The sequence below is a fragment of the Abrus precatorius genome, unplaced genomic scaffold (genome assembly GCF_003935025.1).
Source record: "Abrus precatorius isolate BTA unplaced genomic scaffold, Abrus_2018 Scaffold2, whole genome shotgun sequence".
Lineage (NCBI taxonomy): Eukaryota > Viridiplantae > Streptophyta > Magnoliopsida > Fabales > Fabaceae > Abrus > Abrus precatorius.
The window spans coordinates 1,047,212-1,068,151 of NW_020874362.1; the positions used below are offsets into that span (position 1 = coordinate 1,047,212).

Sequence of the window (20,940 nt, forward strand, 5' to 3'; positions counted from 1 at the left end):
AACATTTTTGTAATTATTTGTTCATTAATCATAAATCAATTTTTTAATTTATATTCTTAAATGCTGTTTAATCTAAAAAACATAATTTATGTTATAATTTTGTTACACTTTTTTCTATTTATTATTTTTTATATAATTAATCAACCATAGAACTATTTTATATTTTTCTATTTTCAATTTTATTTAACTATTTATTATTTGATTTTTAATTATTTTTAAAATTTTTACTTCAAATTCTATTTATTCTAAATGTAAACTCTAATTTTTTTCTTAATATTACTATCAAAATTTAATTATACAATTTCTGATTATGTTGATATTTCTACAAATTTTTAATCTAATATTACTGTAAAAAAAATTATTCAACCTTTTACTAATATTAATTAATATAAAATTTAAAATTTTTTCAGAAATTGAAAAACCTGGATGGATGGAGAGGGGGTGGGGGACGGCGGCAGGGGCGGACAACACCTTTTCCGACGACGGTGGGTTCTCAACAACGGCAACAACTCCACTAGACCGTAACGTCTCTCCGGCAATGACCTCCTATTCTCCGTTCTCCCAACTTTCTCCAAGTTTCAGAACAACAACACCACAAATCACTCCAAACCCAATAGATCTGGACAGTTTTGTGCAATGTATCATGAATCGCACTCAAAACTCACTCTAAAATGATAAAAAATAACCTCACCAAAGCTCTAGATCATTGTTAATGGCGGTTTGCAAGACGAAAGAGGAGAAATAAAGGAGGAGCGTCGGTGACCTCCTGCCAGAGGACACGTGGCCCAATCAACGTGTTTCGTCTCTGCATCAGATGAAAAGATGCTTTCGTCTGACACAGAGACGAAACACTTTGATTGGGCCACGTGTCCTCTGGCGAGAAACTTTATTTCAAAATATTTAACCATTTTCGTCTCATCTTATACGAAACCACTGCCACGTGTTCTGCTCCCCGTATTTCGTCTATCTTTAATACAAAATGGTCAAATAAAAAACAATCAAAAATCATTTCGTCTGACTTTTATACAAAACTATAGCTGACGTGGCCCAAAAATACTCTAGACAGAGAATTATTTTCTTTTTTACATTATTTTGATAATTATTTTTTAAAATTGTATTATTTTAATCTTTAAGCCCACTTTACAACATTCATACGACGAAACTGTATAGTTTCTACTCTTAGGAGACGAGACAGAGTTTTAAAATAATAAAACAGGACTTAAGTCAAGTCCCAAATTAGGCTAAAACAAATATTGCAAAATAATCATAAACTTGTCTGAATGAAGTCAACCGAAAATGCATTTTATATTTGGTATTTAATTTTGAGAAAAAAGGGTGCAACCGTTGACCCCGCCCAATTCGTTCATCCCCACTTTCCCGAAATAACAGATAACAACAGAAGAAATAAACCGTTATTCATTCTCAAGCACTACAAAATTTCGGATCCTCACTCATTTCCCTCTTTCCCATATCCATACATTTTCTTGGTCTAACTAACTACTAAGAAATAAGCATTTTGCCTCCAAACTCTATCCCTTTCTTTCCTCCAAGCGACATCCAAACCAAACCTTAACCTTAATTTCTAAGAATGCCACAATTGGTCGCCGTTTCGGTGTTGCTGCATATTAGCATGCCTTTCTTAACATGAATCCAGGGTTCACGAGAGTCTCCAATTCGATTTGATAACAAAGAAAGCATAAAAGAAGTAAAAGAGCAAAGCAAATTGAAAGGGTGATGGAGAGTTATTTAAATGAGAATTTTGGAGGTGTCAAGTCCAAGAACACTACTGAAGAGGCTCTTCAAAAGTGGAGGAAAGTATGTGGGGTCGTAAAGAACCCCAAAAGACGCTTTCGTTTCACTGCCAACCTCTCCAAGCGCTATGAAGCAGCTGCTATGCGTCGTACCAACCAGGTCTGTATGCTTTATGCTTTTTTAATACTTTATAAAAATATTTATTTTAAAAATATAATTTTAATATTGTTTATATAAAAAATATTATTTGAACATTATTATAATTTAATATCGTATGTACAGAAAATTATTTTTAATTTTTAACATGTATTTTTATTAAGAAATCCAAAGATTTTAAAAAATATTTTTTTTAAATTATATTAATTTCAATAAAAGAGTAATTTTATCATTTAAATATAATTGATCTTGTCTATTATTTTTTACTTATTTCAAATATAAAATAGGACGACATAGTGTCATCTGTTATATTATTTTAACATGCATCAAACAAAAAATAATTTTTTTATCATTTCTTATTTTTATCCATCTTGCTATCATATTATATAATTTTTAAGGTTTTGTAAAAAAAATTATAAAAATATATGAGTTAACTTCTTATTATACCCTTCATCCGTTATATTAACTACTTTACTAATATTAACTTTTATTAAATAAATATTAATTATTAAAAATAAAATTATAAAAATATTAACTGTTCATTAGTTTTATAAATTGACACTGAAAAGTGAAGGAAAAATTGCTGAAGTGTTAAAAAAATAAATAAAACAGAAGTAGTAATTTCTATTCTCTGAGGGCAAATATTCAAATACAATTTTGGTATTACCTTTTCCTTCGTACAAATCAAATATTAAAGGGAGTGAAGACATAAAGACAGAAATTGTTTACTTAAAAGATCTTTATTTTGCAAAATACCAAAACATGATCATCGCATAACATCCTTTTATAGATTTATTCATGGATTTCAAATTAGCATAGGTCCAGATTGCTTGTTATATCTCATTCTTTATAATTCTGATCCAGAATCTTAAGAAACACGAGCATGTATTAAGGTTTTTGCCATGTCATGTTTCTTAACGTTATCTAATAGGCTTTGGAGCAACTTTCGTGTGCTACATTTGAGAAGTACGATGAAGATTAAAATCATACTCATCAGAAATAGCAGTGCAAGCAGAAAATCATGCATTACAATAGACAATGCTTTGTTTAGTTCTGGTCTCGTGCTATTTGTTGTTAGTAAATGTCTGCTTGTAATTTTGCTTTCTCCCTTGTTCATCTCCGAAACAGTATAATAGACTATTTTTCTTTCGAAAATACTCTTGAGCATGGCTCTTCTATTGCCTTCTCAAAGTAATACCGCATAGAATGTGTGATTGTGACCTGTCCAAGTATGAATTATGATATTCTCTCCTTAATGCAGGAGAAGCTAAGGGTTGCTGTGTTGGTTTCCAAAGCTGCATTTCAATTTATTCAAGGCAAGTTTACTCAGAATTATTCTAAAATTAGAAGTCTTCATTTAAGAGTCAATTTGTTTACTTGTGAATTGTGATCATACCCGCAGGTGTTCAACCAAGCGATTACGTTGTACCTGATGAAGTTAAAGCAGCAGGATTCCAAATCTGTGCTGATGAATTGGGGTCTATTGTTGAAGGACACGATGTAAAGAAGCTTAAGTTTCATGGTGGAGTAAATGGTATTGCCGAAAAGCTTTCAACATCAACTACTAAGGGGCTTAGCGGAGATGCTGAATCACGGCACAGGAGGCAAGATATTTTTGGAGTCAATAAATTTACTGAAAGTGAAGTTCGGAGTTTCTGGGTTTTTGTTTATGAAGCCCTTCAAGACATGACTCTGATGATCCTTGGAGTGTGTGCTTTTGTGTCTCTGATAGTTGGCATATTAACAGAAGGATGGCCCAAAGGAGCTCATGATGGTCTTGGAATTGTTGCAAGTATCTTACTAGTTGTCTTGGTGACAGCAACAAGTGATTATCGCCAATCGTTGCAATTCAAGGACTTAGACAAGGAGAAGAAAAAGATATCCATGCAGGTTACAAGAAATGGTTACCGGCAGAAAATGTCAATATATAATTTACTTCCTGGTGACATTGTGCATCTTGCCATTGGAGACCAAGTCCCTGCAGATGGTTTATTTGTTTCAGGATTTTCGATGTTGATTGATGAGTCAAGTTTAACTGGTGAGAGTGAGCCAGTGATGGTGACTTCCCAAAATCCATTTCTTCTTTCTGGAACCAAGGTCCAAGATGGATCATGCACCATGTTGGTTACCACTGTTGGGATGAGGACTCAATGGGGTAAATTGATGGCAACTCTGAGTGAAGGTGGAGATGATGAAACTCCATTGCAGGTGAAACTGAATGGAGTGGCAACCATTATTGGGAAGATAGGACTGTTCTTCGCGGTGGTTACTTTTGCAGTTTTGGTGAAAGGACTCATGAGCCGTAAACTCCAACAAGGAAGATTCTGGTGGTGGTCAGCGGATGATGCAATGGAGATGTTGGAATTCTTTGCCATTGCAGTTACCATTGTTGTTGTTGCTGTTCCAGAAGGGTTACCATTAGCCGTGACATTGAGTCTTGCATTTGCAATGAAGAAGATGATGAATGACAAAGCCTTGGTAAGGCATTTGGCTGCTTGTGAAACTATGGGATCAGCCACAACTATATGTAGTGACAAGACTGGGACACTAACAACCAACCGCATGACTGTGGTGAAAACATGCATTTGTATGAATACCAAGGAAGTGACCAATGGTGATTCTAGTTTGTGTTCTGAACTCCCAGATTCTTCTTTGAAACTGTTGCTACAATCAATATTTAACAACACTGGAGGAGAGGTTGTGGTTAATAAAAGAGGTAAACGTGAGATCTTGGGGACGCCAACAGAGTCAGCAATATTGGAGTTTGGTTTATCACTTGGTGGGGATTTTCAGGCAGAGAAACAAGCATGTAAAGTTGTTAAAGTGGAGCCATTTAACTCCGAGAAGAAAAGAATGGGTGTGGTTTTGGGGCTACCTGAAGGAGGTTTAAGGGCTCATTGTAAAGGTGCTTCTGAAATCATTCTTGCTGCTTGTGACAAGGTGGTCAACGCAAATGGTGATGTTGTTTCCATTGATGAAGAATCAAGTAATTATCTTAAGAGTACAATCAACCAGTTTGCCAGTGAGGCACTTAGAACTTTGTGCCTTGCCTATATGGAATTGGAAAATGGATTCTCTGCTGAAGACCCTATTCCTGTTTCTGGCTACACTTGTATAGGAATTGTTGGTATCAAAGATCCTGTTCGTCCTGGTGTTAAGGAATCTGTTGAAGTGTGTCGTTCAGCTGGAATAATGGTAAGAATGGTTACAGGAGATAATATTAACACTGCTAAGGCCATAGCCAGGGAATGTGGGATTTTAACAGATGATGGCATAGCCATTGAGGGTCCAGATTTTAGAGAGAAGACTCAGGAGGAATTGTTTGAACTGATTCCCAAAATTCAGGTGCTTCATATTCTTTCTATACAAATAACATCTTTGGTTGATTCTATTCTTAACGAGGGAAATGGATGATGCTTTAAATAATACTGTAATAGTATGTTTAATTTTGTTTTAAGGTTATGGCTCGATCCTCACCTCTAGACAAACATACATTGGTGAAACATCTGCGTACCACGTTCGGGGAAGTTGTAGCTGTAACCGGTGATGGAACCAATGATGCCCCTGCCCTTCATGAAGCTGACATTGGACTTGCAATGGGAATTGCTGGAACTGAGGTTAGTGCAATGCAATCATATAGGGCAATGAATTAGAGATTTCAATATAAGTTATTTGTTTCATATTTTCATTCTTTCTCTTCATATGCCTGTATCAAATGAAAGTCATGATCCATTCCCTGTCAAATATTTGAAACCAAAAGAAGATAGAGTGAAATGTTAACAACAATGCACTTCATTTTGATAATGTAATTAAACTTAATCTTTTAAGCCAAGGAGAGTGCAAGAATCATGCTAATTTCAAAATTTGTGTACAGGTTGCTAAAGAAAGTGCTGATGTCATAATTCTGGATGATAATTTCTCCACAATAGTGACAGTGGCCAAATGGGGACGTTCGGTTTATATAAATATTCAAAAATTCGTACAGTTCCAGCTAACTGTTAATGTGGTTGCATTATTGGTGAACTTCTCATCAGCATGCATGACAGGTTAGAAAATTAGTCTAATAAAATTTGTCTACTTTGATTGAACTTACCTTCCTGTTTCACTCATTCATTTTTCATTCCCTTCAAAGAATGGTGAGAAAATGTGTTTATAAATAATAATAGAAAAAAAAATCCTTATCTTATGATTTTACGTGTCTTTGTTCTTCAGGCAGTGCACCCCTCACAGCTGTTCAACTTTTGTGGGTGAACATGATAATGGACACGTTGGGAGCACTTGCACTTGCAACTGAACCTCCAACTGATGATTTAATGAAGCGTGCACCAGTGGGAAGGAAAGGGGAGTTCATCAATAATGTCATGTGGAGAAATATCTTAGGACAAGCAATGTATCAGTTTGTAGTGATATGGTTTCTCCAGACAATAGGAAAATGGGTCTTCTTTCTCAGAGGCCCAAATGCTGAAGTAGTCTTAAACACACTTATTTTCAACTCATTCGTATTCTGTCAGGTAAATCTTCTGAAAAGCCCCTCTTGACAGAAGGAATTTTATTAGTCTAAGGTTCGTATAACCAATTTTCTTAGGCAGATATATATGAACATAAATTGCCAAATGAGGAAAGATTCAATTCTATTATACTACAGTTTTATTTGCTGAAAATTTGCCTTACATGATGTGGGTTGGTTTGCTTTATGCAGGTTTTCAATGAGATAAACTCTCGTGAGATGGAGGAAATAGATGTTTTTAAAGGCATATGGGATAATCATGTGTTTGTGGCTGTCCTTGGTTGCACTGTTTTCTTTCAAATTGTAATAGTTGAGTACTTGGGAACCTTTGCAAACACAACTCCTCTCAGTCTGGTACAGTGGCTCTTCTGCTTAGCTGTTGGATACATGGGCATGCCAATTGCAGTTCGCTTAAAGCAGATCCCGGTCTGAAGCATATAATGAACAGATATTTAGTTTTTAAACAAAATGTTTTCGATTTGTTATGTTACACTGCTTCGAGGTTCCCTATTCTTGTACATTCGCTAATAGGCCTGGTATTGCTCGAGGTTTTCTTGGGTCAGAACCAGAAGTTGAGAAGGAAAGTATAGTAGAAATCTGGAGTCTCGTAGCGATTCTTAAGTCAAGTATAAGTAACTACCAAATCACCACTTAACCTTTTTATTTATCACATTGTTTACTTTTTCAAGGCTAGCAGAAAGGTAGGCTGAAAAAAGAAAAATGGTAAACCTGGACTTTTTGCAGTGGACAATTTTGACTCTTTTCATCATCGGATTCGAAATTATTGTACGAGTATGGCTTCAAATACTGTAGCATAATTTCTTTGTGTAGCTGACATGTAACAACTTCATTTTCCTATTATAAAGTTATTTTCTAAGATTTCAAGTGCTACTTCCAATTTCTGAAAAACTTGTGAGAATCAATAACTAGCCTTGCAATTGTAGGAACACCTTTTCAGTTTGTTCTTATGCAACGTTGATTCTAAAAAGGCACCACGTTCCTCCCCCCTCCTCTTGAAATCTTAATCCGACCATGAGTTATGCTATTCCTAGAGAACAGTAAGCTACTCAATAATCAGTAATATGTTTATTGGAAAAGTGCATAATGCAGATTGATGGTAAGACTAGATAAGTAAGCAATTGAAGTGGTGGAGATTCTGACACTAATTTTTCGTGAATCTCATCTTCCATAGTCTATCCTCCCAATTGCTAGAAGGATCTTTCTCAAATTCATCATTTTATATATTCTGACGAAGCTGTCAACCTGTTTTGCATATTCTGTTTCTTGGTTTTTGTTTGTCATTGTTTTCCACTTCTGCATTCATTTAAAATCAAATTAGACACAGCTAATTCCTCATTCTTCAAGACTTATAAAATAAAAATTCATGTCACAACAATGGGGGAGGGGGGATTTTAAAAAGTTAAAAGTAGAAATGTCAAAAGACAAGTCAAAGAAACTAAACACTGTCGACCGATAAATAGCTTCACTCAACTTGCATGACTTGCATCTACTATGAAGAGAAACGTTTTCAACATATTTTTTTCAACATATTTTTTATAATTAGTTTTTTTTAATTAAAAGGTTAAAGTATTCTACGAAATTATGAAACAAGTATTTTAATTTTTTTAAAAATTGAACAATTAAAAAAATATTAAAATATCGCTAATCATAAAAGTAAATAAAAAAGAGAGAGCAAATTTTCATTGTCAACAACTTTATCTTATTGTAGCAGCATTAAACATGTCTGAATAATTTGGAAAAATATGTGTCCAGATTACTAAATAATTCGATCATTATCTCTCAGTTTGGTAAAAAATAATCTTAATATTATTTTATTATTTAGAATTTTGTTAGCTTGAGTTTAAGTATTAATAGATAGAAATTTTTTATAAAAAATATAAATATTTATTATATTAAAATTATAAAATATAATAAATATTTTTAATAAAATTTTATTATTATTATTTGCTTATCCTAAATTATAAGAATTTAAATTAATAAAATTTTATTATTTAGTCTCTTATGTTAATCTAATTTTAAGTTAAAAATTTTATTGTTTAACTATTTAATAATTTTAAATTTGTATTATAGTAGGGAGATTTAACGATGATGTATTTATTAAATAAAGGAAAAGGATGCTATAATGTTTAATATAATATTTGTTTGAAAAGAAGCGAGGGGAGGAAAAATATTTTAATAGGAAGAAGGGGAGGGAAGTGATTTTAATGGAAAAGAGAGATATTTTGTATGATTTGAAAAGGAGACAGGAGGAAAAATAAATAAATATTATTATATATTTAATATGGTCAAATAAAGATTAAATTAAAATTTATTTAATTACTTAGTGTTTAGTTAGAAGAATAGGCAAAAAGATTTTTATAAATTTATTATGTTTAATTAGTATTTTGTAAATGAGAATGGTGTTTTACTAGAACTTTCAAAGTGGTATTTTTAATTTCACTTCCTAGTTGTTACTTCTGGTCCACTTTAACATTAACTTTAACTTTGCAAATAAACTAGTAATGTGCTTTGCAACCTAGTATGTCATTAGATTTCAAACCTTAGTCACACTATTAAAGAATTGATAAGTGTCATATTTTAGTAGTTCTATGTATATGTTTGACATTTATTTGATTCCTTCTCACATAGCTTGTACTTAAATTTCTTTAAATTCTATGCAATTTATATTTTAACTCATTTAAGTTCTTGTTATTTAAATTCAGCAACGTTGGCCTTAATTTTGTTAAATAATAGAAGATTTTTTTATCCACTTTCTTGTGTGAATTTTTTTGAGACAAAAACTTGATGAGGTGATAACACATATTTGTTGTTTATATTTATACCTTTATTTTGTCTTCAAAACAATTTTTATGTCTTATTTTGAGAGCTTTTACCATTTTTTAATAATAGAAATGATTTGGGTTTGTTTTGCATAAATGTTGTAATTTCGTATTTTTAGCCAATCTAACCTTTGCCTACTCTTTTGGTCATAAATTTTTTATAAAGATATTATGTTTGACTAATTTCAGTTGCATTAGATTCTACACATCTAGAGATTCGAAATATATATCTAGTTTGTTGGATTTGGAGTTTTTTTTTTCTATTTTTTATGATTTTTTGTAAGATGGAGTAGATTTGCTGAAGTCGCTAGATTTTTAAGTGTTGCTCAAGTAAGAGTTTCCTGGCTTGAGCGAGAAATGCATAATTCAGACCAAATTTTTTGTTGGTTTTCTTATTTGGGTGAAAATGGCCTTCGCCTGGGAGAATTGGCTCGCCTAAGTGAGAAATCCTACAACAAACTTTTCTCTCTGGTTCTTTCTTGCCTGAGCGAGAATTATCTCGCTTGAGTGATAATTTTGGCGAGAAAGAGCGTTGATAAGTTTATATTTTGACATATTTTTCGAGCATGATCATATGCACTTATTATTGATTTGAATGAATTTTTTTTCACTAATTATTCTATTAATTGGTGTAGATGAGCATGTGTGAAGACTCACGAGATTTATGAATATTTTGAGCGCAATTTCAAGAGAATTAGGCCATTAATGATGAAACATAGCCCAGTCCTTTATTTTTAGCATGGCCATGCTTTATTATCATGTACGGCCGTGCTATTATCAAGTATGCCTATGACTCCAGAATAAGTATGGTCGTGCATTCATTTGACGCGGTCGTAATTACCTACGCAATTCACATCTACATGATTTTGAAACTTAAAAACCTTATAAAATGAGGAATAGAGGCAGTGGTTCAACATTTCATTCTTGAGACTTAATTCCTAAGTTTCTGAGTAACTCCCTCTCTCTTTTGCATGGGATTTCTGGCATGTTCTTGAAGGATTTAGATCTTCAAGCGACTGGACTTGGAGAATGAGATCTTCCCTCTAGTTTGTTTTTCACCCTTGTTTATGACTTTGTTTATGGCTTTATTTACAAATGTTTTGGTTTCTTCCTTAAACATAAGTAACTAAACTCGTAGTTAGGGTTATGAGAACTCTTGGTCATAACTTTATGGGATTTTTATAATTAAATTTAGATTTGATTTATGTTGTCATTAGTATTTCTCCTACTGCGCTTGATTATGTGTTGTGAACTGACCACTCGTAACATAATTCTAATTAATTACATCATTAAACGACCGTATATCGATTAATTAATAGATCTGTAGAATAAAATGAAACAAAGGATTAGGTAGACCAAACTGATCTTTCTCTTTTACTTGTTATTAGATTAACAAGTTCATAGGTTCTTCATACTTCCCATAATTAATATCTTGCATGATAATTGAAGATGTTAATTTAGAGGGAAAAATGTTAATACTGTATGACCATTGAGTATTAATAGCAACTGTACGAATGATTAGTAATCACACATACATCAGATTTAAAGTTAATTAGAAAAAGAACACAAAGGATTGAATGAGTAAACTCATATGCCCTAAGTTTTTCTCTTGTAATTTTCCCTAAAGCGTGTGTTGCGATTTCTACTTTGAGATCTGGTGATAATTGTTTTAAATTCTTTAACTTTAAATGTGTAATTTCACATCCATTACGTTCAAACAATTAGACTGAAAAATTCTTAGTAATTAGAAACCAATCCTTGTGGGACGATAATTTTGGGACTCATTTTTAAAACTCTTTATTACTTTTTGATGGGTACACTTGCTCACTCAACAAGTGTCTGTGCGAGAATTCACTTATTACCCTATAGAGATAGAATACTTTGCTTAAAAAGAATGAGTTGGAGAGGGCTTTGGAGCCTCAACACACAATGACCTAATTTGGCATTGCAGAGCAATGGAGGAGTTTGGGAAAAAGATCAAGAACCATTGAGGAAACTAATTTCTATCTCTTTTCTTTGCGTTTTCTTATTGTAATGTATGACATGAACGACTAGAACTCTCTAGGGATTGGATGTAATCTTCATACTTTGAATGCTTTGGTATTTTTAATGTATGTTTGTTCATTTGTCATAAGTTGGGTGTGTTTATCTTGATTATAATATTTGTTTCTACCTTACGAAGAATGATTCATAATCTAGGAATCTAAGTTGAGTGTGACAACTAACTTGGAACCCAGTTGAGGTAAACTCATGCAATAGGTTGGGGCTTTAGAAATATATTTTAATTTATTGTATACTATATAACTCTTGTTAGTAATGCTAAAGTGTTCATTGTTTAGGTAAAGAATTATTACGTAATAATTACTTTTAGAATCTCGAGTGTGAGAAATCAAAACGAATGAATATGAAGAGGGTGCATAAAATAATCTTAGTATTTGTTTAACGTATGTTAAAATCAAAATATGAAGAGGGTGATAGATGAAGTCTAATCTTCAATCTTATCATAGTAGTTTAATTTACTTTTATTTATATTTACATTTATTTTTTATGAACCAAACTATCAAAAACACAAAATTTTACTTAATTGTACATTTATAAATATTAAATATTTTTAATTTTAAATTGAATAACTAAAATTGCTTAAGTATTCATATTTTCTGTGGAGATGACAACTTTTTATATTACATCAAAAACTTAGTATATTTTTCACTGAATTAGATTGTTATAATAAATCTTAACAAGAATCTTCATCTAGGGTGGCTGAATTAGCAAAGTGCATGTTTTGTAAAAAAGCCACCTTCATATGATGTTACCAAAAATCAAAGCTACCAGCCTAGGCAACATCATAGTGCACATCAATTTCATGTAATACAAGAATTTCCTGCATTACTGATCTTCTATTCCAAATACCTATCAAATAGCGAAATTCAAAGTTTTTCTCTCCTCCCCAAAACCAACATATACAAAAAGGGATTGCCGAAAAAATTATTATTTATTATTAATAAATGGTTCAAAAAAATACATATAAAATGAAAACATTCTACAATATGAAAAGTTGTGGAACTCTAATCTAATAAAACCTACCTTAACTCTTAACTATGGCATATGGGTTCGGTTTGAATTAATAAAATGTGTGCTTGTCTTGCACTAAAGCACTTCCCATTTATAAACATATTTTGGCTTCTAATGGAATTGTGTGTGGGTCGTAAACACGGTATAGAACCTGTCAGCAGCTTATTCTCTTCCCCGCCATGCCTTTGTGTTTGATATTCAATCTCAAGGAAAGCTGTCTTCCTTCACTATTGTTTGTGGAAGGGGATTGTCTTGGTATTGGTAGAAATCCTGTTGAAGTTTATACCTATGGACCTAATCGCTGGAATGGGGGAAATTAACTTAAATTTGGGAAAACATTCATATACTCTTACTGTTATCCTGAAATACTATTATTATTTTTTATATATATTCACAAGTCACAACACTAAGGAGACAAGCTTTCCTCATCCGAACTTCTATCTTGTCTTGCATGGTACCTGTTGAGAACAGGTAATGATGCACTTGCGGCTATCCTGAAGGATCTAGCTGAACCGATTACTGTTCTATCCTGCATCCTTCCTACTTCTTTGCAAACTTGATCCAAAATATTTAGAAAGTCTCTTACAATCATAAAAATTCTGAAAGGGTGTGCTTCTTCCTTTGCTGCATCCCCATGAAAGTATTCTGTAACTTCTTTCACAAGGAATAAGGCCTTTCTCTCATCAGCCTTGATCCTAACAATTTTTTCTTCAGCATCATCCAGAAATAGTCCTGTTGAGTTAAAGAAATTCCCTTGCATATCTGGCTTTTTATGTTGCAAAACCAATCTAACTTTATCAAGACCAATTTCAAGCTTTGAGACATAGCTGCTTAAGACATCTGAATCCATTCCTGCTGCCTTTTTGACATTACCAAGGTCTCTACTCAATCCAGCCACAACCTGCAATCCTTTCTTTCTGAACTCATCCTCATTGAATTGGGAAGTTGTTTGTTTTTGAACATTCTCATTTGCAGATTCACCACCTGTACCTTCAGATCTAATGATCTCTTGGACCACAAAGTGGAGCAATGTGGTCTTTCCATCTGTGCCCTTTATATCTACAAGTTTTAGAAGTGTATCCAGTTTGAAGGATTTGGCATCGCCACGATTGGTGCCAACGTTCATTCTGTTTCCTGTCCTTAAAACAGCTTCAAGAAGTTTGAGGAATAATCGGCTGTTCCTTAATTCCTCACTTGCTTCCTGACAGACGTCAACACCTGATTGATTAGTTCATAAGGAGGCAGAACAAAATTCAATTAATTACAAGGGATGAGTATAAGCCAGCCATACCTCCAGGGTCTGAAAGGACTTCCTAAGGTAGTTGACTTCTGTTTCAAAATTAGCTCTATATAGCATGGCTTCAACTCTTTTAAAAGCTAAAGGGATATCAAGCACTGCTTTAAGAAATCTTTCTGCAGATCCAAGTTTTGAGAGGTCACCATCATAATTTTTAAGTTTTATTTCTTCCTCTTTTGTTGGAGCCATCTTTACTAGAGTCTCCAATAGCTCAGTTCCCAAACCTTCAGGATTCCCTGTGACATTCAAAAAGCAATACCACCAAAGATGAGTTTTGCGAAGTGAAAACACTGGGTGCAATTAGTTAAAGGTGAAACGTAAAAACACATGGATGCCAGGGGAACAACCAAACATGTTAGTTGATGGAAATACCAATCTTCAAAGCATTCCAATATTTTTTTAGTTTTATAACATATTTAAAGTAAAACAAACTGGAACAATGACAGCTAAATATGGCAGTAATATTTTACTGAGCCACACTGATGATGGTCATTTGAGGTGGAGCCACAAAAGAAATGTGGCTCCTCGTGCTCTATTAGAAGATATCCACAACATTGAGAATTCGTCATTAATATATTTATATTCAAATACAGAAGTGTTTCTTAGAATAATGACACGTGGATTGTATGGAAACTGTGAGGGAGAGTTGCCGGTTTATCTTTAGTCTATACATGCATCAAGGGTTTAGAAAATAGTACTATTATGCAAGTTAGATGACCCAGTTTGAACAAATGATGAACACTGACACAAGCAAGAGAAAGATTAAAAGAAAAAAAAAGCATTAAAACAGAAGAATAATATGCTTAGGAATAAAAGACAGAATACATTTGGGGTTAGAAGCATGGAATAAAAATAGTAAAATGATCTGTCTTTATCGTGAGACAATCATGACTCATGAAAAAGGGGTGCATTGCTTTTAGGGGAAGCTTGACAGTTACAGCTAAAAAAGGCAAAGCTAGGTAGTTATTGAGGATGGTTGCAGTCCTAATAGGCTGGTCCATTACGGTGGTAAGGGCAGTATCCAGTTTAACAACAGCAATTCCTCAAAAGAAGGGTTCGGTAATGAACTTAAGATCTTTCTCAGTTGGACGTGGAGAAAGAGTCAGCTTGATCATAAAATGGTGTATGTTTGGTCATTGCTCAATACTTGCAAAGAATGTTAATGACCAGACCGCACTTAGCACTACATTTCATGAGCTACGTTTGATATTACAAGACATTTTGAAATTGGCACCCTACAGTACTAGTATATTATCTCCCCTAAAATAACCGACATTAAAAAATCTAATAAAAGTAGTTTACAGAAACAGACAAGTAACGAGATCAGGGCATCGGAAACATTAAAAAGTAGAAATACAACAAACCAACGTCCACTTGCGCACCCATTAGACCTTAAGTTTTCTCCTGTGATGCAATGCAATTAAAGTCTAAAATTTGATTACCATAAAAAAAATAGGAAAAAGTGAACAAACCAACGTACCATCTAAAAGAGCTTCGGACACCTCATCTCTTGTGACATTGAGTGCCCTAAGTAGTATAGCTATATTTTGGGATTTCTTGGGGTCTAACACCCTATTCTCCTGTTCAACAGGGGGAAGAACTGATTTCCTAGGAACAGTCTCCTTAGGAGCAGAACTTGTTGAATTGCAGCCAAACAGGGTCTCCATCATATCCTCATTTAACCTACCCAAAAGAAACCAACGTGAGTTCAATCACCCTCCTAAACCACCGCAAACCCCAAAAATCAGAGTTTATTTATTTACTTACTGAAATGAGCTAGATTTTAACTGGTCCCACACAGTGGCACGGTCTGAAGTAGCACGCACTTTATCCCAATGCAGAGCCTTCAACTTGGGTTTCGCTCCATCCACGTCATCACCGTCACGTCTCTTCTCAACTTCCTCTGAATAACCTTTCCTCACACTCACACTGCAAATAGAAGCTGCTCCTTCACTTGCAGACCAAGACGTTTGCTCCTTTTTCGACACAGATGACGAGGATGTACTAATTGACGGAGACCAACCCTTTCGTGGCGGTGGCGGCGGCGGCGGAGGAGGAGGAGGAGGTTTAAGCAATGTCGTGGACCCGTTTGAATGAAGATGAGTCAAATTCGGAGCTGGGGGAGGCGATGAGAATTTCAGCCTTCTAGAAGGACCAGAATTCACTTCTTTCTCAACGTGCTGATATTTGTTTGAACCTGGTGGTGGTGACGGCGGCGACGGAGCCGGAGCATTCTTAATTGATGGTACGATTACGTGCCTGATATCCGGCGACGGAGCGGAAAATCGAGATTTCGGCGATGTTCTCTTCGAGTAAGGAACCACCGGAGCCATGGCGGCCGGCGCGGCGGCGGGGCTGCCGTTGGCCAGATAACTCTGGCGCGAAACCGGCGTGTAATAGTTATCTTCGAGGCTGAGCGATGAGCCATGCGGCGAGTGGAATGCCGTCTCGCGGCTTTCCTCATCGGAGGAGGAGGAGGAGGAGGAGGATGCCGCCGGCGGCGAGTGGCTCTCGTCCGGTGGCTTGTTGAGCGGTGGCAATGGCTGCAACTCGGGGCTGGGGCGGTAACGGTGATCGGAATTAAGCTTGATGGAATTGAGCTTGCGATAAGGGGAGCCGTTTGCTGCATTGGGTTCACTCACCGACGTTCTGGTGGGTTCCACCGTCCCAATGTAGAGGAAGCTCGATGGTTGTGGGGCCCTCGGAGAATCTTCTAGAACTATTCGAGAATTTCGACCATCACCGACGAGCTTCTGACTCTCCACTGGGTGCTTTGCCTTGTGCTTGTATAAGAAAAAGCATAGGGCAGAGAGCATACCCAGCGTCACAATTACCACAGAGATCGCAATTGCGACTTTTTTGGTGGGTTTCGTGGGCTGCGTCGCCGTTGGGTTCGCAATTACGCCGGTGGAGATTGCCGGCGGCTGGTTCTGGACCGGCGGCGGCGGTCCGACGGGATACTCGTTGAAAAAAGGAATGTCGGGAGAAGAAGGGATGTCATCTGGCGGCGGCGGCGGCGGGGTGGCTGGCGGCGGAGCAGAAGCGGCCGGGAACAAGGGCTGGTGGAGGATCCTTCTTGTTGTGTAGGACTCATTGGGAGTGTGGAATTGAATTGTGTTGAGCCCTTTTGCAGTGGGGACTTGGATGTGTAGAGACAATGATAGGATCAAAAAGAAGGTGAAATGATGAGGTTTCATGGTGAATATTTGTGGCCGCCTCTGCTTGTCCCCTTTTCTTTCTCCCAATACATCTCTGGGTTTTGTTCCCGCAAATTCCTTAGCTCCAAAGACAAACACAAAAGAAAAAGAGAGAAAGAAAGAAAGAGTATGAGTGAGTGAGAGCAAGGAAGCTTCTTCTTTCGGCTGTAAGATCTGATCTGGACGCTCTCATTTGGCTTTCGTCAGCATTTATTTTTCCTCATTTTCATTTATGGCATTGTTAAATGCTAGTTTGATGTCTTTAGTAAAATAGTACTCACCCGGGGTAAGAGAAGGGAAATATAGTGTTGTGAAGCCATCAACAACAACGATACATGGATAAAGTAAATCCTAAATAGTGAGGAATGTGACGTTGTGGTGAAACTTGGCTGTCTCGATTATGCATAACAATGATGAGGAGCTTTATCGTCTGTTCATTATTAATATCGTATTGTTCTCTTTCGTTGGTTACGAGGGCAAAGCACAAATTCTATCTTTGAGAGATGCCATTAAATCTTGTGTCCACTGGCCACTTTATCTTTTTCTTCAGCTCAGCAGTGGCTTCCCACTTCCGAGTTCAAACACCTCATGTTTACGCTTTTCAGCAAATATATAAATATTTTAACAGGAAAAATAAATAGGAAGGCCATGTCGGAATCAGCTATGCAACAAACCAATTTAAAACCGATCCGAAGAACATGCTCTAATAAGTACTGCGTCAGGTTTTCGAGGCTTATGTTTTGTCTGTTTACAAGATTAGTCCAGTGGACGGTGTGTTTATTGATGGGTATCCTTAATCACGACTACTACACGCTACCTACTCCAAGACTATGAATAGCCCAATAATATCTCATTAATTAGCGTCGAATTTAAAATGATTATATGCTTGATAGAATTTTCTTGGAGTAATATAAATATATTTTAAAGACTCAGAAAATTTTGTTGCTGATGATGATTTTATTCAACTCAAATAAAACATTTGATGCGATACTTAAATACAAGCAATCCTGATAAAAATAAAATAAAATCCTCAAAAGTAGATAGCGTGTAGTAGTGTGTGATTAAGGATTCGCATCTATTAACACACTGGCAAAATAAAATGCTTACATACTCTGGTCCTGAACACTGAACTCCCTAAATCCAAACACCTGTCATTTGTAGACAAAAAAAAAAACACCTCATTTATCCCTTAATTTATTTAAAAACAAAGAAACTTCCATTTAAAAAGCCGTGAGGCATTGAGCCTCTTTTGTGGAAAAAACCAGCATGCTTTTGGATACATGGAAAAACCAGCATGGTTATAAAAAGTGAAATAATGGTTTGTTTTCACTTTGTTGTTAATATAAATGTAATACAGCACAGGCACAACCTCTGTATCACAGCGTTAAAAATATTTTTTCTTTATAAAAAGTCCATTTTCCTAATTAAACTAATATTAATAATCTGAACCCCCTTTTGGACTCTTATTTATTTTGGCCGGGGGGTGCTAGTTAGTAATTTGGACACCATGTTGCGTTTAATTTTACGTTAATCAGAAATGTTCATGAGTTTTAAATATACAAGCTAATTGGAGTAACATTTAGAAGTTATGCACATCTGAATCTGTAGAACCTAGAGCAAACGCATAGTATATGTATATGTGTTTGAATCTATAATATATATATATATAGAACATTTCAAGAGAGATGAAAAGTGAGAAATATTAATAATAGTTATTGATAAGAAAGAAAAAAAAGTGAATAATGAGATAGTAATATTAAATATAAATTCTTTATTTTGATTCAATGAGCATTATTAATATTTTTCACCTCTCATAATAATAAATTTTTCTCATTTAAAATACTCCATTTTTATATAATAGAATGAATTTTAACTAAGTTTGTTTACATAAAAAGGAAAAGAGAAGAAAAAGTTATGCGTAGAGACAGTTTGACTGTTGTATTGTAACTCGTTACCCAGCTATACCCTACAAGTGTGAGATTCTTTTTAAGAAAAATAAATAAACTATAGTTAATTGAATTGCTTTTTGGCACGTTTCAATAGAAGAAAAGATAAAACAATCAAAGTGCTCTTTTTATAATTATAATATAAATTTAATGCTTATTATTTAAAAGTATAAATATATAAATAATTTGTTTTACAAAGAAGGAGAAAGAAGAACGAAGAGGTTGAAGTGACTGTGTGCATCACTTTTCCTACAAATTATATGCATGCAGTAACTTGAGAATGCTATGACTGAAGTGATTTGCGAAAGTAAATTAATAACTTATTAATTATTAATATGGACCTAACTACTGAGCTTCTCCTTCCCGTTGAAACTGTCGGTAGGATCAGACAAATAGTATATTCATAAAACGATACTTAAAAATGACTAGTATCAGAATTTGACAGTAATTAACTGATTAAATGACAAGACAACTATAAGGGCATTTTATTTTTCTAAAACATGTTGATAATTATTTTAATCGGGTTTGTAATGACAGTTCTTAAATGAATATTTTAGCGGAGGAATCTGCTGGCGGTAGACTTGAGTGGTGAATTTTTGCTGTCAATTTGGATGTGTCTAGCAAGTTCCAGTTCAACCTGCATAAGCATGTGCAGAAATATATTGAGGACATACTAAGGAGCATATTCCTGTGCTTAAGAATATTTAAATCAAACGCTTAACAAAAGGAAAATCCTAAACAGTCGTAACTTTAATTGAATTTCAATTCCCAGTTCCAGAATAACAAACACTCTTGCCGGTTGTTTGGAAAATTAATTTTGGAAGGACTAAAGACAAAGACAAATTTTATATTTTAAATATATATTTATTTAAAATAAATTTAATATACTAATCATATATTTATTATCATAAGTGATATATAATTATTTTAATTTAAGATTAAAAATTATATTCTCTTCTCTTTCTCCCTTTAAAACTCTTTTTCTAAACATACTTTTAATGAAAAATTCATAATTAATTACATTTAATAAGTATAAAATTATAAAATCTTTAGAGTATATTTTCTTAATTTTTATATTTATCATTAATTTTTTTTTAAATTAGAGCCAACAAAATGAAAGTATTACCTCAAAATATCTAGAAAAATAATACTTAAAATGCTAAAATTGAAGACAAAAATTTAATCTTTTTAAGGTGATATATTTAGGCTCGAACTCATACAGATTTGAAATGGCTGACGAACCATCTCTAATCCATGTTGATTTTTTTTAAGTGAATATGTTTTTTTAAGATAATATTTATTTAAAATCAAAATTATTATTTATAAAATTAAAATTATTAATTTATTTTATATTAACATTTATTAACAAAATTAATATTTAATTCTAGATTATAGTAACGAAGATGGTGAAGATGGTGAAAGTGAAGTCATTGTAATTGAAGATACAATTTTTCATAAAGTTAAATGATTAAGAGGTTAGTCAGAAATTTCTTTTAAATATTTGAAATTATTAAGTGTTTATTCTAATTTTGTTAAATAAAATAATTTCATGATAATTTGTTGTTTTAAAATTAATGGATAGATATTTTATGCTTTAAATTTTAATGTGTTTTAAAATATTTTTAAGGTAATTTTTTATCGTTAATTTGTATTAAAATAATTTTTTAAAGATTTTTCACACTTGAACTACAATTTTAAAATTTCAAAGCTCAAGCTATGATAGTTCGCTACTTGACGTGGGTTGCCTTAAACTAGTCTGAACAATCTAAATTATCAACTCTAAATTGAACATCTTTTCTAGAAAAAAAGATCTAATTTCTTAACTTTTTGTTATAACTTTTTTTATCAATAAACTTAACATATTTCACTGAGTCATATTTAAAATCTATCAATTTTTTCTTACCATTTGACATAATTCTATCAAATCGATTGAATTTTCATTAGAAACACTCGATCAAAATTGATATTAATTAATTTAATTTAATCCGTTTTAATTATTTATTTTTCTTCGTTTAGATCATTATGGTTTAGTTACAAACACTCCAATTTTACCATGTACATTACTAAATTACCATAGCCATTGGAAAGTTGGAGATAGATTGTGAATTTTGAAAAATAAATAAATGAAGTTAAGTGAAAGGTGAAAAGTACGTTTGGATAAAAATGTGAGAAA

The 20,940-nt window shown here is 33.8% G+C and overlaps 2 protein-coding genes across 3 annotated transcripts; one reads left to right on the forward strand and one right to left on the reverse strand.

Annotated features, from left to right (window-relative positions):
- Positions 1-1,734: 1,734 nt before the first annotated feature.
- Positions 1,735-6,847, forward strand: LOC113858791 (calcium-transporting ATPase 2, plasma membrane-type-like). Of its 2 annotated transcripts, XM_027491544.1 has the most exons (8): positions 1,735-1,911; positions 3,170-3,224; positions 3,311-4,970; positions 5,193-5,253; positions 5,367-5,525; positions 5,783-5,954; positions 6,121-6,419; positions 6,608-6,847. In XM_027491544.1, exons 1-8 carry the CDS (start codon positions 1,735-1,737, stop codon positions 6,845-6,847), a joined length of 2,823 nt encoding a protein of 940 aa, XP_027347345.1. The 2 variants fall into 2 exon arrangements, with proteins under 2 accessions (XP_027347345.1, XP_027347344.1); XM_027491543.1 differs by having other exon boundaries at positions 3,311-5,253.
- A 5,858-nt stretch (positions 6,848-12,705) lies between these two features.
- LOC113857871 (formin-like protein 6) lies at positions 12,706-17,041 on the reverse strand. The gene is made up of 4 exons (XM_027490118.1): positions 15,392-17,041; positions 15,105-15,307; positions 13,619-13,860; positions 12,706-13,528 (listed from the first exon to the last, which is right to left on the reverse strand). Exons 1-4 carry the CDS (start codon positions 16,819-16,821, stop codon positions 12,734-12,736), a joined length of 2,670 nt encoding a protein of 889 aa, XP_027345919.1. The 5' UTR covers positions 16,822-17,041; the 3' UTR covers positions 12,706-12,733.
- Positions 17,042-20,940: the final 3,899 nt, after the last annotated feature.

Bases quoted from the DNA above. Each gene is read 5' to 3' on its own strand.
- LOC113858791 (XM_027491543.1), top strand. From the start codon at position 1,735: ATGGAGAGTTATTTAAATGAGAATTTTGGAGGTGTCAAGTCCAAGAAC. The intron at 1,912-3,169 runs GTCTGTATGCTT...TCCTTAATGCAG, and splicing joins CTATGCGTCGTACCAACCAG to GAGAAGCTAAGGGTTGCTGT. The intron at 5,254-5,366 runs GTGCTTCATATT...TTTTGTTTTAAG, and splicing joins AACTGATTCCCAAAATTCAG to GTTATGGCTCGATCCTCACC.
- LOC113857871 (XM_027490118.1), bottom strand. From the start codon at position 16,821: ATGAAACCTCATCATTTCACCTTCTTTTTGATCCTATCATTGTCTCTA. The intron at 15,308-15,391 runs GTAAGTAAATAA...TCTTTTGGGTAG, and splicing joins TTAAAATCTAGCTCATTTCA to GTTAAATGAGGATATGATGG. The intron at 13,529-13,618 runs GTATGGCTGGCT...GACGTCTGTCAG, and splicing joins AGTCCTTTCAGACCCTGGAG to GAAGCAAGTGAGGAATTAAG.